Source organism: Cardiocondyla obscurior, linkage group LG09 (genome assembly GCF_019399895.1).
Source record: "Cardiocondyla obscurior isolate alpha-2009 linkage group LG09, Cobs3.1, whole genome shotgun sequence".
In the NCBI taxonomy this organism is placed as follows: domain Eukaryota; kingdom Metazoa; phylum Arthropoda; class Insecta; order Hymenoptera; family Formicidae; genus Cardiocondyla; species Cardiocondyla obscurior.
The window spans coordinates 3,248,594-3,259,707 of NC_091872.1; the positions used below are offsets into that span (position 1 = coordinate 3,248,594).

Below are 11,114 nucleotides of genomic sequence, written 5' to 3' on the forward strand. Positions count from 1 at the left end.
TTACTACTAATAATTATTGTTCCGCTAACAATCACTTATAATTTTTTTCTCTGTTTTAATCCTTAAATGGTACACTATCCTAGCCATTCTAATTCTCTTTGCTCACATCTAAAAACCTCTTATATTAATTTTAAACTTTTTTTTTTTTTAAATTAATACGCCAACTATTAGGAAACAACGATGCTAGAATTATTTGAAAAGGAAACGAAAGAAAGTTTATAAGAATTCTAACTTGAAAATTGTATTAGGTTACCTTAACCCAGATTTTTATTTGAGGATTAATATCGTAGAAAAAAAAAGCAATTGCGATTTGAAAGTCGCGCTTCCACGAGCGTTCGGCGGAAGTACGTGAGAAATGGCGCAGTCGCCGTTCGACTCCAAGCTTTGCCGCACATCAGAATTGCCTTTTCTATGACCCAGTTGCGTATGCACGCACGCACACATGCTCGCGCGCGTCACGTAGGTGTCATGCGGACGTGTCCGCCGCCGCCGCCGTCGCCGCCACCGTTGCAATCTGTTGACGTTACCGGACCCGGTGGTGATCGGGGCCCTCGGGACACGCGCGCACGTGGTGAAAGCTGAGAGGATGCTGCGATGTCAGCACGTAGACGTCACGTAGGGTCCGTGGCGAATCGCGAACTCGGGGGCTCGCGGCACTATCGCGATGGAGACGGCGCGAGCGGCGGATTGAACGAGGAGGCTGTCGACGATACCGAGGATACCGAGCAACTGCTAACGACGGCCACGATGACATCCCGCGACAGGACCAATGAGTTCGCTAACGCGATCCGCTCCATGCAGAGCAGGACCGTGGCGCGCACCGCCGCGAACCTGCAGAACCCGCGTCGCGCACGCCAGATACAGAGCTACTCGAACTTCATGATGATAGCTAAGAACATTGGCAAGAACATCGCCAGCACGTACGCGAAGCTGGAGAAGCTCGCCCTATGTAAGAGCCCGTTGCACCGTTGCTCGGCTATGGACGTAGCTCAAGCGGTTAAGAATCCCGCTTTCTTTTTTTTTTTTTCTAAGTATAATAATTAATGTATGTTGTAGTGGCCAAGAAAAAGTCTATATTCAACGACAGACACAAGGAGATCGAGGAGCTTACGAATATTATAAAAACAGATTTAAAAAGCTTAAATCTACAAATTGGGAAGCTGCAGGAGCTTGGAAAGTCTCAAAAAGAAAGTTTAGGCTCCTCCCAAAGTCATCATATGGCCTCGCATTCTTCCTCGATCGTAATGGCATTACAGTCGAAGCTAGCTAATATGTCCAATCATTTCAAAAGTGTCTTGGAAGTTCGTTCTGAGGTATGTATAGTCAGTAAAGAATATATTCTTTTTAACATTTCTTTTATTTGCTCGAATAAATTTTAGTTAACATTTACAAATATGAATATTACATTATAAATATTATATAAAACATTAAAATATTTATTCATATTGTTTGATGCAGAATATGAGAGAGGAGCAAAGTAGAAGGCAGCAGTTCACACAAGGACCTGTGTCCTCTATGATTCCTCCGAGTGTTGTTTCCAGTAGGCAAGGTTCTTTATTGCTACAAGAAGAAATTTCTAATAGTAATTCATCAGTGGCAATAGACCTTGAGCCCGTAATGAGTCAGCAGTTACATCAGCACAGTATTCAAGACGATACTGTAAGTAATGGCAACAAATCTGAGATAAAATTATAACAAGAAATAATATGATACACGTATATATTTTTTTACAGGATGCATATGTGCAATCAAGAGCTGAAACTATGCAGAATATAGAATCTACTATAGTTGAATTAGGTGGTATTTTTCAGCAATTGGCTCATATGGTGAAGGAACAAGAAGAAATGGTTGAAAGGTAAAAAGAAAATAACGCGCGTATGACATATAAATGAAACGGACAATTATTTCGAGAAAAATTTTTGTTATCGAAATATTTCACGAGTCTAATAATTCAAATTCAAACGTAATTGATTTGCAGGATAGACAGCAATATAGAAGATACTGAGCTAAACGTGGAAGCTGCCCACACCGAAATACTGAAATACTTTCAGTCCGTGACAAACAATAGATGGCTCATGATAAAGATATTTGCAGTCTTGATATTTTTCTTTATATTTTTTGTAGTGTTTTTAGCGTAACACTATCGGTAATTATATTTATAATATCATTACACTTTTTCATCCATATCTACTTTTGTGATATAAGAAACCGAAAGAGAAACAGTTTTTATGAAGCTGTGACATACATACAGGCTAAAATGAAAGATATTGCGCGCATTCCTCATCCTTTCCCTAAATTGTGAATATTGTAAGTACATTTAAATATTACACCACTTGTATATCTCGCATTTTTCTGAATATAAAATGTAAAAAGAAAATATTTCTATAGATAATAAATGCATAATTTTCATTTTTTGGGGCAAAACAACTTTACAAATAAATAAAATTTTACATATTACATTTTATATAAAAAAAAATAAAGTATTAAAAATAAAAAATTGATTTAAGTACACGAGCCAACTGATGCTAAATTATTATTTTTTTTAATATTTAAAAAAAAGGTGTTTAAAGTACTATGTAAGATACATACATTCATAGTTCGTTGCTAAAAATTATTCAACTTAAAACAGTCTTCTTTAATGTAAAAAAAAAAAAAGCTAGAGTAAATGACGCAGGCAAAATGCGTGCATAATATCTAATATAATTAAATTCGCAATAACTCTGATAATCTATCATAATAAAACAATATAATTAATTTCGATTTTCAAAACCATATATAACAATTATAATCTACATCGGTTATAATACCTTTATTATAATATTTTATGTAGAGTTGAACATTTGATATCTAAGGCATAAACACTCCGTCCCAATTAGAAATTAAACCGAACTTTAAAACCTCCTCCTTGACAGCTGACGTTTGCTCTCGTTTGGCACGAAACGAGCCAAGCGAGAGAATGAATCATCGTCACGGAACAGAGGCAACAATATCCCGAGATAAGAGGCAACAATAAAAGCGGTTTTATTCTCAACACCAATTTTTTTTTTGTTTTTTTTTTTTAGATAGAGATTGATATACAATGGAAACGCTCACTGATACAGTGATGATTTGGCCTTTGTACAAGTATATTAAATAACAAGATATAAAACTTAGACTTTTCCATGATGCGCCTTGTCCAGTGATTCTCCCGAAGAATGTAAGGAACCTAAAAATATCAATATAAATTAATAAAATATATCTTGATGTATTAAATATCACGATACACGCAAATAACGGAATAAATTTATACCGCTTAAAACATAGAATAATTGTGAAAAGTAAATTACACTAAAACAAGGAAATATAAAAACTTTCCGGAATCAAAGTTCTCATCTAAATTTCACAAAAAGATTTTTAACGATAAATAAAAAGGATGGTTAAAAAATTAAAAAATGATTAACAATCAAACGTAAATATATGTACCGTTAAGTTAAATTAAAATCATTGATCATATACTCTTTAACCTGACATCTATTTGAGATTATTTCCTTCCATAGTGCTCCAAAATTGTCTCAGTTTAGAGAAACATTTGTGTCCTTGCATGCACAAAAATAAAAAGGTAGATAGTAACAGTAACAAAAACGTACAAACTTCCCAAAAGAGCGGAAAACGTTATGTGGGTCTAAAGTATCAAACGCTACATAATGTGCCGGTGAAATGCGTGTCGTCGCTCTAGATCTCGTATCGTTTACACAAACCTTTGTGATTGCGCGCACGTTGTTCTCGTTGATGAGGATGAAAGCCAGAATTGCGCGGGTGCGGCAGTGAATCTTCACCCCATGGATGTGTCACTCCGAGGGGAGGCAATAACGAACCGGGAGGAGGAAGGGGTGGGATATGATCGCTATCGAACGGAGGTGGTGGCGATCTGTGGTGATCGTACGGTGGAAGTATATGCGGTGGAGACATAGGCGGAGGTGGGGAACCGGCATTCTCGTACCTACCTCCGGAAACCGGAGGACGATGTAACGCCGGCGGTGGTAACATTGGTGGAGGCGATGATAATCTGCCACCGAGAGGCGGAGGACGTTGACTAATATCGTACGGAGGTAGACCAGAAGCAAGATTGGGTGGTAAGGGTGGTAAATACGGCGGGAAGTGCAGATAAGAGGGTAGCGGGGGTGGCGGGACTCCCGAGGAACCGCTAAACATTATGGGAGAACTGGACGATTCTGCTCCTGCGAACAGTGGTGGGGAAGTCGCCGTTTCCCCGTTCGCTTCCAGGCCTGTATTTGGAAATAAGTTTAAGAAAATAGACAATCGAAAGGCTTATAAATTCCGTCGTGCGATTTTTTTTGCGATCCACCGTCTGTAAATGACCGTTGCTAACGTACTAATTATCTTAAATGATACGGATTTATTACACAATTACTTATTAAAAAGCTAAATTACTCTACGGATCGCAACGTTACTACACATTACAATTTCTACAAAACTCTTATAATAAATCATTATTTATCTACAAAAAAAAGTATTAAATTACTAGAATGACCGACAATAAAATTTAATTTAAGCTAAAATTTATATTTAATAATTTGGTAAAGATTCTTTACTAAATACGAATATAATTACTATCTCATATCAGAAATACTTACGATGTAGCTTAGTTTCAGGATCGATATCATTTAGACTTTTTTCTACGAGTGTAAGGTGATTACGTAATTGGCGGGCTTCAGCTTTCGATTCTTCCAAGCGGCGCTCATTTTGGCGTGAAGTGACCTTATAAAACAGATATATATTAATACTTGCTGTTGTACGCTGGAAGGCAGATAGGGCGTTTGCTGCGCCGACGACAGCTAGCGAACGTGACTTTAGAGTCGTGTACGTCGAGTTTCACATGTGCCGCATGTATGTACCGCGCCGGCCGGATTGCCGATGACCGATTTCCCCCCGTTCTTTTATTCTCCGCCTCCGCCTCATACGTACGCTACGTACGCTAGCCGCTGTCGCCACAGAAAACACCATATCTACTCTTCGGTGTACATCAGTAAAACATATCATATTCATTTTATATATATACCCATTGCTCATGTGCTTTCATTTCTAGAGTGGATATTTGATTTTTATATTCTCTCTCTTGATCCATGATCTCTCGTTTTAATATCTCTACTTGTTGCCTAAAATTCAATTTTCTATAATTAACTAACTACAGCATAGTTTAATTACTTTTTATAATCATGACAATATGCACAAAACTTATACCGTAACTTTTGTAAATTAAAATTATTTTTTAACGTAAGCGTTGTATCAAATGGTACAGTTATGCTTACTTGTAATTTTGAATTTCATTTTGCATCATATGTAATCTTTCAACTGTCGATACCACTTCTCCTTGCTTCTGTAACCAAATAGCTTCCTCCCTAAAATAAATTAATATAATAAATAATTAATAATTAAATAAAATTCTCATAAATAAAAAAAAACTCTAAAAGTAATTAAATATTACTTACTTCTGACGCTCGGTTTCTTTTTCTTGAAAGAACTTTGATAAAACTTCTAATCGTGTCTCCGCGTCTTTCTTTTCTTTTTCAGCGATCGTACACTGATCGCTTAGCACATTTATTTCTTCTTTAACAAATTTCATATGCTCTGTGACACAAAAGTATTATTATTAATGAAAGTTAATTTAATAAATATCGACCATAATAAATAAAAAATTATCTTCAAGAAAAATACCTTCTAATAACTGGTGAGCACCTTCGACATCATTTAGTCGTATTTGTAATTCATCTCTTTCCTCACGCAATTGTACTGCTTCAATTTTTATACGAGATACATCGTATAACTTTTCCAAATCTAAGTTGTTTGACTTGAGTTGATTGATAATTTCCATTAGTTCTTTTACCTCAATTTCCTTGCCTTTTAATTCTTTATATAATGACGATTTCTCAGTAGACAGCTAAGAAAAAATATATGTCAAAAACATAATATATTCTGAATCTACTGTTAAATATACTGTTATTTATAAATGTGTAATAATTTTGACTAACGTATAGAGGTACAAACTTACTTCGGTCACTTGCTTTTCCAAAGTGTGTATTGTATCGGTTAACTTTTGTTCTAGATTATTTTTAAGATTTTTCTCAGTCGTCAACTTATCCTGTATTTGCACATATTCTACTTCAAGTTCCTCGCACCTCTTTTTTGCAGAGGTAAGCTGTATTGTTAGAGTCTCAATCTACATTAAATTTATCGTATATTAATTAACATATAAACTTTAAATTTATTGAGCTTATGTTGCGTTATAAAAATTAAGTTAAAATTTTTTTAAAACATCTATAAACAATATTGTAAATCAATTGTGTTCTTACCTCTTGAGCCTTAAGATTCAATGCATTCGTTAAAGATTCGTTCGCAGTTTGTTGAGCATCTAATCGTGCTTGTAGATCTTCTACTGATTGAGCTAGCGGATTAACTTCATTGTTCGACGCCAGAACTTCCCGTAGCATACGCTCGAGTTCTAATCCAGCTTCTGTTGCATTTTCTAAATCTTTTTCCAACATAGTCACCTGTTCTTCTAATTCTACCTTCGCATTCTACGATAGAAAAATCGATAACAGGATATACTATTTTCAATTTAGAATTAATATAGGCAAAATAAAAAATAAAAATAAAAACATATTGTGCATGTACCTGTGATTTTGCTAAATCAGATTTTAGCGATACAACCATTTCATTAGAACCAAATGATTTATCTTCTATGCAATGCAACTAAAATATTTAAGTTTTAGTACACATATTTATTCAATTTCGATGACAGAAAAAGAAAACGTACCATACTAGCGAATAATCAAACTGCTCACCTTATCTTTTGTAGATTTTAGATCCTCACTAAGTACTTCGCATTCTTTCGTTGAAACTAACAATTCTTTCTCGAGTTTATTAATCCTAGCGATGAGTTGTCCATCTCGTCTTATGTTCTAAAAAAAAATTTCTTAAATAATATTATTTAAATACCTTGCATACGTTTTATTAGTCATATACCAGAAAAAAAAATTATAATTAATACAGTTGTTTTAAATATTAATATTTAAAATAAATTTAAATTATGAGTTTGAATTAATTCAGTTTCGAGTACTTTAAATATAAGTGAAATATTTTTACCTCGATGTAGTAATATCCAAGAGTGAATACGAGTGTTGTGAAGGCTGTTATACACAGATATATAAGTGTTTTCCAATAATTATGATCCAGTTTCGTACTATCAATAAAATTATCCTCTTCACTTTCAAAATCTCCCTTTTATCACAAAAAAAACATTATTACATGTAATAAAGTAATTGTTATATATAGAAAATGCTTTACGAGACTTACTTGGTTCACAAACTCAGTTATTTCACATTTGTGATCATCTATGCAAGTTTTATCTGTAACAACTGTGCAAATGATTGTAATAATTGTACACGATTATATTCTTAAAGAATATTTTCAACTATATTTAATATCAGAATAATTACCCTCCATTTCGGCAAATACGGTTGTGGATTCTGGGTTCTCTAAACCATTATCCTCATTTCCATATAAAACCTTATCCTCATTATTTATGTAATCACCATATTCAGGTAAGGTTTCTTCTTCCTTCTTCACGGAACTGACAATTTGACTTTCAGCTAAACATATAAAATAGCCAAATTTAAATATAAACAATACGAAAATAAAATAATATTATATATATATATACTAACAAAGTTCAACTCAAGAAAAGAAAATGAGCCATATACTCTGTTAAAAGATAAATTGTCTTCATTTGATATTCTCAACTATATTTTTAATTAACTTACTATCTTGATGTTCTAAATTTTCCTCAATAGTCGATAAATCTGGTTTTTTAAGGACGTCGTTTAAAATCGATTGCTCTGAGTTCATACTCTCTTGACTAGAATCTACCGATTGCTTTACCCCGAGAACGCTCGATTTTACATTGTTCGAGAATTCATTAGATTCTATAGGAACATTATCAGAGCTAGTGTCATTGATTAAATAATCATTATTTACATTACTATGTGTAATTGATTCATTATTAATCTGAATATTTATAGCTTCCTGATTCAATGATTTTTCTACATTCTCATCAACAGATTGATTTTCAGAGACCGATTTCGTTGGAATACTTTCTATCGTTTCAGGTGGCAAATCAATAAATTTTGGATACAGTTTAGAATCTTTAGGAATTACAGTTTTATCAACTTGGTCATCTGTTTCTTTGGAATCTTTACTTGTATTTTCTAAATTTGTTTCATTACTTTCTGATAATTTTTGTTCGACGTTATTACCACTTTCAGACGTAGTGATTTTTTTGTCTATAGGTTCTTGTGAATTAGACAAAATTGTTGAATTTTCTTTATCAGAATATTTATCGTTGATTGTTACATCTTCTGCAATTTTCTCGGCCTCGCTAGATTTCTGTATTTCAATATTTTCACTGCGACTATCAATTGTTTTAGAAGAGAATTTATCGTTTATTAAAATCAGAGGTTCTATTGACAATTCTTTGGCAGGCTTATCAGCATTTTCATGTACAAAATTATTCGAAGGCACGTCACTAGGAGATGTGGTATTTTCCAAAATAATTATGGGAGCTTCTTCTATCTTGCCATTTAAAGTTTTTGCACTTTTATCGGCGTGTATAATTTCTTGCTGTGATTCTACTTCTTTTTTATCTATAAAATTTTGGTCTATACTTGATTCGATCTTTGTTTCAGTAGGTGAAATAATTTTTTTAGTTACATCATCTTTAACTTCAGCATTTTGTTCGTCTAAATAAAGTTTGCTATCAACAACAGTTTCAGGAGTAGATGTGATACCGTTATCTTGAATAGTGGTACTTCCTACTGTTACAGTTTCTTCTGAGCTAAACATTTTCGTAATAGAAGCAAATATACCATCATTTTCAACATTTTTGGTAATTTCCTCTTCTTCTTCCTCTTCATCTTCTTCCTCTTCTTCTTCTTCTTCTTCTTCATCACCACCATTGTCATCTTGTACATTCTCCCCAACACTACTTTCCAATTCTTTTGCTTGTTCTATATTTGTAGCTAATTCTTCTTTAAACTCATTTTTATCAAGTGTGGAAATCTTATCTTTATCTGCTGTATCTAAGATTGAAGTAGTTATTAGCTCTAAATTTTCTACATTAAATTCAGGTTCTTTATTACTGTTGTCTGTATCCAAGCCATTCAATTCTTTATTGTTGATATTCTTATCAAATGATAATTTTTCAGAATCAGATGTCACTGAAGTTTGTTCATTTGGCAATGCAGTAGCACGTGATGCTTCAGTTACAGAACTGGGTTGTACAGATGGATCACTCTCAACATAAACTGTAGTACCATCTATCACCTCATATAACTGTGATACACTATCTGCATTGATTGTGTGAGGTTCTTCTGTGATACTTTCATCTATTGACTTCAACAGTGGAGTCCCATTATCATCAGACAATTTATCTTTCAATAAATGCCCTTTACTACTCTCCTCCTCTGTTGACTGGAGTGTCTTGGGTTGAACTTTGTTAGCTTTACCATCAAACTTATAAACAGGCACTTCGTGTAACAAATCACGCTTTAGAATTGTAGTTTCCTTTAGGAAACTTTTGGGTGCAAATCCACGTTTGCCATTTATCTGGAACAGAGATTGGTGCATGGAAAAAAATATATCTTCTAACGAAAACAACTTAAAGCATTTTAGAAAAAAAAATTAAACTCTTAAAATATAAATGCTAAAAATATATTACGTGACGTATATCAAGGCCAATAACAACGATAATAATTCAGAGTAGAAAAAAATAAAATTAAAATTTACTTCGACACCCCATAAATCCGTCCGTTTTCCAGCGCCCTTGCTGAAAACTTTGACGTTTTCATTGATAGCAAATGACATCACCTCACGATCATTTGCCGTGTAAGAGATTATAGTCTTGGCCAAGGAAATGGGTTCTAAATAACGGAAAACAATGCAGTGATAACTATGCAATCCAGTTAGAAAAAAGTGTGCTTGTGGAATTTAAAGATAAAGTATGGCTTCAATTACCGGAACAATTAGGGTCGTAGCATAACTGTTTGTCTGACAGGGCGGCTAAGCATTGCGGTGTGACGCAGATAATTATTGTAGCGCACAGAATTGTGGCATTTATAAACGGCTTTATTTTCGTCATGTTTTCACCATTGAAAAGTTCCACATCACTACTGACGTCTACTAACATACAATGACACTGCCTTCTCCGTGATCTTCGTGCACGTTCGAACGTACAGCGTGAGCATAAACTACGTGGCTTCGTAGATAGCGGCTCCGTATTTTCTTTACCGCCATGTTACTCCGTGTTGCGCCTGATCAACGTATTAAGTTTTGATATCTGGTTTGTTTCTTTTATATATATATATTTTTTTTTTTTTTTAGAATTGCATTTCTTAAAATTCTTGAAATGTCTCTACCGATTATGTCCTCTTGATATTTATTTAATCTTTGAATCTTTCAATTTGTTCAGAATTTAAGAAAATTTAATTACATCTGAATATTAAATCCCTAAAGAGCACCTTTTTTCCTATCCTATTTAATTTTAATATTTAATTAATATTTTTCTGAGATTGAGATTGAGTGAGATTTTAATTTTAATTTAAAATAACAATTAATATTACCAAGATCTTTTGATGTTAGAAAGTACAATTGTTACATGTCTAAGATTCATGTGATTTATTAAAGGTAATATTTGTGGGAAGATAAATAAATGATTTGGTGATATATAGAAGGAATTTAATATCTTAATCTTTTTTAACATATTTGTTCTACATGACTAGATTATAAAAGCAATTAAAAATTTACAGATTTAACAATATTAAATATTATGCATCACAAAAGTGTTATATAGATATATTGAAATTTTACAATGTAAGTGCGCATTCTTATCTCTCTCACAAAAAGAACTCCAATTTTGTTCTTACACATATAAAAAATACTTAAGCCTCTTTGCAAAATATAAAATAATTTCTACAGTATCGCATAACACAGTTTCATAGTAATTTGCCTGCCAAACATCAAATATCTATGTGATAAAACAGATATTTCTAAAAAAGATCAAG

The 11,114-nt window shown here is 33.4% G+C and overlaps 2 protein-coding genes across 2 annotated transcripts; one reads left to right on the forward strand and one right to left on the reverse strand.

Moving 5' to 3' along the window:
* The first annotated feature begins 453 nt into the window (after window positions 1–453).
* On the forward strand, window positions 454–2,186 carry Syx5 (syntaxin 5). The gene is made up of 5 exons (XM_070662068.1): window positions 454–949; window positions 1,057–1,313; window positions 1,459–1,659; window positions 1,734–1,855; window positions 1,979–2,186. The coding sequence occupies exons 1-5, from the start codon at window positions 595–597 to the stop codon at window positions 2,136–2,138; spliced, it is 1,095 nt and encodes a 364-aa protein (XP_070518169.1). The 5' UTR covers window positions 454–594; the 3' UTR covers window positions 2,139–2,186.
* Window positions 2,187–2,997: 811 nt separating this feature from the next.
* Tango1 (transport and golgi organization 1) lies at window positions 2,998–10,358 on the reverse strand. The gene is made up of 17 exons (XM_070662028.1): window positions 10,069–10,358; window positions 9,841–9,974; window positions 7,821–9,660; window positions 7,497–7,649; window positions 7,354–7,415; window positions 7,144–7,278; window positions 6,843–6,959; window positions 6,673–6,750; window positions 6,351–6,575; window positions 6,050–6,217; window positions 5,716–5,938; window positions 5,490–5,628; window positions 5,310–5,399; window positions 5,060–5,156; window positions 4,635–4,758; window positions 3,738–4,265; window positions 2,998–3,205 (listed from the first exon to the last, which is right to left on the reverse strand). Exons 1-17 carry the CDS (start codon window positions 10,238–10,240, stop codon window positions 3,150–3,152), a joined length of 4,341 nt encoding a protein of 1,446 aa, XP_070518129.1. The 5' UTR covers window positions 10,241–10,358; the 3' UTR covers window positions 2,998–3,149.
* Between the last annotated feature and the right edge of the window lie 756 nt (window positions 10,359–11,114).

Bases quoted from the DNA above. Each gene is read 5' to 3' on its own strand.
- Tango1 (XM_070662028.1), bottom strand. From the start codon at position 10,240: ATGTTAGTAGACGTCAGTAGTGATGTGGAACTTTTCAATGGTGAAAAC. The intron at 6,751-6,842 runs GTGAGCAGTTTG...TAAATATTTTAG, and splicing joins TAAAATCTACAAAAGATAAG to TTGCATTGCATAGAAGATAA. The intron at 5,400-5,489 runs GTAAGTAATATT...AATTTATTTTAG, and splicing joins AAAGAAACCGAGCGTCAGAA to GGAGGAAGCTATTTGGTTAC.
- Syx5 (XM_070662068.1), top strand. From the start codon at position 595: ATGTCAGCACGTAGACGTCACGTAGGGTCCGTGGCGAATCGCGAACTC. The intron at 1,314-1,458 runs GTATGTATAGTC...TGTTTGATGCAG, and splicing joins TCTTGGAAGTTCGTTCTGAG to AATATGAGAGAGGAGCAAAG. The intron at 1,856-1,978 runs GTAAAAAGAAAA...ATTGATTTGCAG, and splicing joins CAAGAAGAAATGGTTGAAAG to GATAGACAGCAATATAGAAG.